The sequence below is a fragment of the Convolutriloba macropyga genome, chromosome 12 (assembly GCF_964194025.1).
Source record: "Convolutriloba macropyga chromosome 12, txConMacr16.3, whole genome shotgun sequence".
NCBI classification, from domain to species: domain Eukaryota; kingdom Metazoa; phylum Xenacoelomorpha; order Acoela; family Convolutidae; genus Convolutriloba; species Convolutriloba macropyga.
The window spans coordinates 27611548-27617092 of record NC_134479.1 but is presented as its reverse complement, the minus strand read 5'-3'; the positions used below and the strand labels follow the sequence as shown (position 1 = coordinate 27617092).

General features: G+C 38.3%; 1 protein-coding gene across 1 annotated transcript; it reads right to left on the bottom strand.

Annotated features, from left to right (window-relative positions):
• Positions 1 to 221: 221 nt before the first annotated feature.
• On the bottom strand, positions 222 to 1815 carry LOC142350443 (sialin-like). The gene has a single exon (XM_075402289.1). It carries the CDS (start codon positions 1755 to 1757, stop codon positions 222 to 224), a length of 1536 nt encoding a protein of 511 aa, XP_075258404.1. The 5' UTR covers positions 1758 to 1815.
• Between the last annotated feature and the right edge of the window lie 3730 nt (positions 1816 to 5545).

Here is a 5545-nt window from a genome sequence, read left to right as displayed (position 1 = left end):
TGCAACGGTTAACAAATGTATTAATTGTGAAAGATTACACAATTATTACTTAATTTTCAGCTTGCATATATGTTGGCTTACTATTATGTCAACTTACTTTGTGTTCTGGCCCTAAAATCTATCTATATTTGTGTCAGAATACCAAGAATAAATTTTTTATCAAATGAAACAACAATATCACCACTCTTCTCAAATTTCAAAACACTGAATGTTTTTATCTTTTACGTTTGTGAACTCTTTTTCCTCATTTCTGCTTCCTCGCTTTCTTCTTTTTCCACAGTGTCGTTATTAGGATTATCCCACGGTTGAGCTTCTCCTGATCCAAAAATCAGAAATAGAAAACCTCCGAGTATTGAAATGAAACCCATCAAGTAAAAACATTTCAGCCATAGTTTCGCGCTATGTACGTTGTCATCAATAAGTAAACCCACAGCAATGGGCATGAAACTTGAGGGGAGGGATCCGATTGCTGTGGCCAGGGCAACGCAAGCACCCGAGAAGTAGGGTGCAATGTCAACGTTATTGCAGTACCCGCCAGCGTAGAAAAAGCCGAAAAAGAATCCTGCCACACACAGAAAGAAAACCGCCAATTCGGACCAACACTCCGCGTAGCCAGCGGCGACCAGGAAAATAGCAGGAAAAACGGCAGATATCATTTGGTTTGCTTTCCTAATAAAAGTGGTAGTGACCAAATGTTGTTCACGTAGAAAATCTGTGTAGAATGACGCAATAATTGAGCCTATCATGCAACAGAGCCACAACAAGGCACAGAATAAAGCGTTTGTGCTCAGGTCAAAATTGAGCACGTCTGAAAAATATAAGGGCAAACCTGTAAGCAGCGCATAATCAACGCCACATGTGCACATAACTGCTGACAAAAACCCGTAAAATGGTCGACTTTTCAGCATTTCTTTCCATGGAATAGAATGTTTTCTTGTATCATTGACTTCTGTTAGCTCGTTAATGTAATTTCGTTCACGTTCTGATATTCTTGGATGACTATCGGGTGAATCGGATGCAACATACATCCACGAAAAGAACCAAATGACTCCCAAAACTCCGAATATGAAGAATGGTAATGGCCAACCGTCGAGGAATTTAAGGGCGCTCAGATATCCGGCAATAGGGTAGCATAGAACTAAACCAAAGGAGCAACCAGAGAGCGAAAGACCATAAAACATGGTTCGTTCTAATTTTGGCGACCATCTGGTTGTCAAATGTCCAAATGCTGAAATTACCAGACCTTCTACCATTCCTTCGGCTAATCGCAACAAAACAAGCCACGAAACACCCAAGTAGGCAAAGAGTGGGTTTAACGTCAACAGAATCGCCTTGAAGAAGACAGTATATCCGAATGTCCTCGAACCCCCGTATTTTGATGCTAAAACTGCACCAAATAGCTGTGTGAAAACAAAACCATAAAAAGGGGCAGCTAAAATAAATGATTGCTCTCTAATCGTCCAATCAAAAGTTCCGTCATAATGATTGGCTATTTTGCGATCAATTGAAGCTGGACAGTTTTCGTTATACGAGCCGTCACTTGAACTGGAGTCAATGACCATCTTAACAATTGCGATACTCATCGTAACTCTCATCGTCATTAAGGATGAAAAACCAAGAAAACCAAAAAACGCAATTTTGAATCGAGTCGAAAATATTTTCCCACGCAGTGTTTGTTGGTAGATTTCTGTTTGCCCATCATGATTTGGCAGAAGCATTGCTTTTTCTTCGCCATCGATAGAACTCGAGAACATCATAAAGTGAGCTCAGGTTCGAAGTAATCGTTTATAAAATGGAATAAAAGCAGCTATCAAATGCCCTAAAAACAGAAAAAGCTTATTTATTCAATCTAAGCATTCCCAGGCTGAGGTGTGTGTTCGCAACTGTCCTGACGCTCACACTTATCAGACAATTTCGAGCGCACACTTGATCACCTTGTGCTCGGAATTACATAACAACTTCTAGTGTACGATAGCAGTTGAGTCCGATGAGAGGTCGATCCCAGCGTGCTTTAGTTTCATCATAAACGGCCTCGAGCGCAACGCATTCTGATCATAAACAGCTTCAATGCAACGGGGTCTGATCATAAAATTTTCGAGATCAAGATAGTCGACAATCCTGCGCTCCAGGCTTTTAGATCATAGAGCATTTCGAGCGCAACTGAGTCTGATCAGACACTATTTATAACACAAGTGCGTCTAATCAGAGACAAATTCGAGCGCACTGATTTTTGCATTTTTTTTTGTATTTGTTACTGAGAGATGATTGATCTGCCCTGAGGCAACAATAAAACAGCGTTCAGATTAGGGATCTTTTCCGTTTGTGCCCCCCCAGTACGTTATGCGCCCCCCAGTTACAGAGCACGTGTCATTACATAGTAAATCACTATGTAAAAATATTGCACGTGCGTCTGGGGGGTGCAAATAATATGCGCCCACTAAGCTGGGGGGGCACAAACGGAAAAGATCCCAGATTAGTGACACACCTTAAATCCTACGGCTCTAATCAGAGTCAAGGGATGTGGCTGATATCAAATGCCGGTCTCGTTTAGAGGATACTAATTAACTGTAGACAAAGAAGTTTCTTATGGGGAGCTGTATGAGTTCATCCAATGAGTCAGAAATGTGCACTACGGGTTTAGCATAGCTGTGAGTTCATTTAGCCACCTAATGGTTGCAAAAATTCACAGAGTTCAACGCAACTTTAACATTGTTTAGCAATTTTTAGCGGTAATACCTCAACCTGGGAGTCTGATCAGAAATACATTTGGGTGCAGGCGGTTTTGATCAAGAACGCAAGTCTTTTTGAGCGCAGTGAAACTGTTGAGCGCATTTGATTCTGATCAGATAAAATTTCCAACGCAATTCGAGTGCACATAAACTGTCGAGCCCAATTGGGTCTGATCAATGACGGCTTCGAATGCACAGAAGCTGTCAAGCCGGTTGAGTCTGATCAGAGACACTTTCGGGCTGGGATGGTCTGATCATAGGTACTTTGGGTCTGGGACAGTCTGATCAGGAGAATTCAGGACACCTCAGCCTTGTTTGCTTTATCAAACATTGCTCAAATTACATTGACTATCGGTATCAGAACCATTCGAGCCCCTACCCAACACCGTAAATTTAATAAAATTGGGGGCATAAACTTTAGGTGGTGTTATAATGGGAAGACCAAACCTTTTAATTTTTCGACCAGATTATGACAAAAATATTTTTATCCGGAGTACTTTGTTTTGCATTGCAATGATTTTCAGCAAAACACTAGAAGCAAACAACACAGTAACCGATTTTGGTGCCTGGTGGTCATCCAAAAGAGAATAATGTTAAGTCGGAGAATCTATATTATAATACACAAAACATAACGGATCTTTCAAACAAAGATGTTTTTTAAAATTAGGTTTTAAGAAGTATAATGTAATTAGAAAATTTATAGCTGTTCACGGTAAGTGTTACTTCAGAACTCATTTACGAGATTGCATCCCGCTGCGAAATTGCGAGCTAACTTAAATTGTCTTCCTAAGATTTGCTTCCGTGATTCCATATGGAATCGCTCACTTATATAAATTCATTTAGTTACGTTTCGAGTGGTAGGTATTGTGTATGAGTTAAAAAAAACAGAGTTCATCAATCGAACATTTTTCTTGCCAGTGATAGAAAAAGCTGGCAAAGGATTTCTGAAAAATGATTCAAAATTACTCAGCAATTCCAATTTGCTCACTATCGATGGGAAAGCATGAAACAAAAGATACTGCATGGACTAAAGCCCCAATTTCTTAAAAATTTTTAAAATTGATTATTTGGGTGCAACCTAACAAAAATGAGATATTATGTTAATGCGCATTCTATCTAACTTTCGTAGAAACGCTAATTACTGGTTCTTCGAAAAATATTATCAAGCTCTATAAAAAAAATCTAGCAAATATTTTCATTCGACTATACGCTTCCCCAATATTTTTCAAAGTTCAACTTGGATTCTGTCAGAACTCAGCAAAAGACTTAAACTTTTTTGATTATTTTAATAGAAAGGTTTGTGCCAGTTTTTCATGCTTTTCAAATTACGTCAGCTTTTGATTGTTTTGACAGAAAAAAAAACTTAAGAAGAAAGGACTAAAAACGCTGAAGTGTGAGCTTTGCACAAAACATCTATCGATGCAGCTATGCTATTTAAAAACAGAAGCAGCTATGCAACATAGGCAATTTAAAAAGAAACACAACAAGGCTAAGATATCCGGACTCTGTGTATAGTAAAGGTTCAAAGCAGCTAAAATTGTAGAAACGTTCATTTAATCAAATAACAAATCGCCATTGAATAAATTAACTGATTCTGTTTTTGAACAAATTGAGAGAAAAATTGGCATCGCGTTTCAGTGACATTAGCCCGTTGGAAGGAAACAGTGGACGAGTTTCAATTCGCAGACCCAGACTTCGTCAAACAATCAAGCGTTGAAATTTTTCATTGGTGAACATCATTGGTGAAATTTTTCATTGGTGAAGATCATTGGTGAAAAACACGTACGGCAGCTTAATTTTTGTGAAGATCATTGGTGAAATTTTTCATTGGTGAAGATCATTGGTGAAAAACACGTAATGCAGCTTAATTTTTGTACTGAAAGCTTCGTTGAGAGGCTTTTTTCAATTTCCGTGTCGGCGTACCAAATGTAGCGGCTGCTCTCCCAATCATTTGTGACGAGAAGAGACTTAAACTACCCAACTTGTTTCAGCGTTTAAAATCTGTTTCTGTAATTTGCAATTGCAGTTCGCTTTTGTTGATCTATATTCGCTATATTGTTACCGTTGCATTCAAAATCAGGTTTTGAAAATTTGCTAATCCTAGATTTTTTTTGTATCAAATTGGACTGGGTTTGCTGCAGATCAAAAGATTCGGGATTTTTGTTTTTTTACAAGTTTAATCCGATAGGAAAACAAATTGAAGAAAAAGATACATGTCCAAAACCCGTTTATGCGAAATTATTCAAACTTAAACTAAAATTTGGTTTCGCTCTTTGTACTCAAGTTTAAATGCCAGAGGCTGGAATTGTAACCGCTGAATTGCAGCTCATTTAATTTGTATATAAGAGGCACAAATACAAAAAATTTAATGCTCAAGATTAATTATCAAAACAAAACACAGTAACAGTTTACGGCTCAAATTTTCTGAATGTTCAAGATGCAATAGTACAATATTAATTGCTCAAGACTGTTTATTGTTGCAATTTTGTGCCGAGCATAGGAAGAAAACCGTTTTCTGTGGCTGATTTAGATGAATGCTTGTTCCCCCCTGTTTCCTTTTATCGCGCGACTATGAATGTAACTGTTACTAGAACTATAACTACGACTATGACTAAACAGTTGCTATGACAGCCGAAAGTGGTCAAAAACGATCACCTCATTTGAACGAGTTTTGTCATATTATTTTTTGTGCTGATATAGTTTTGCTTCCCACCTACGCGAGCTCAGCTCCAACAAAGTCTTAACACGCAGCAGGTTTTAAAACTTGAAACAGACGTGATTATCACTGATTGGTTGATCCAAGATGTGTATGTAAC

Coding starts and splice junctions, on each gene's coding strand:
- LOC142350443 (XM_075402289.1), bottom strand. CDS start 1,757: ATGATGTTCTCGAGTTCTATCGATGGCGAAGAAAAAGCAATGCTTCTG.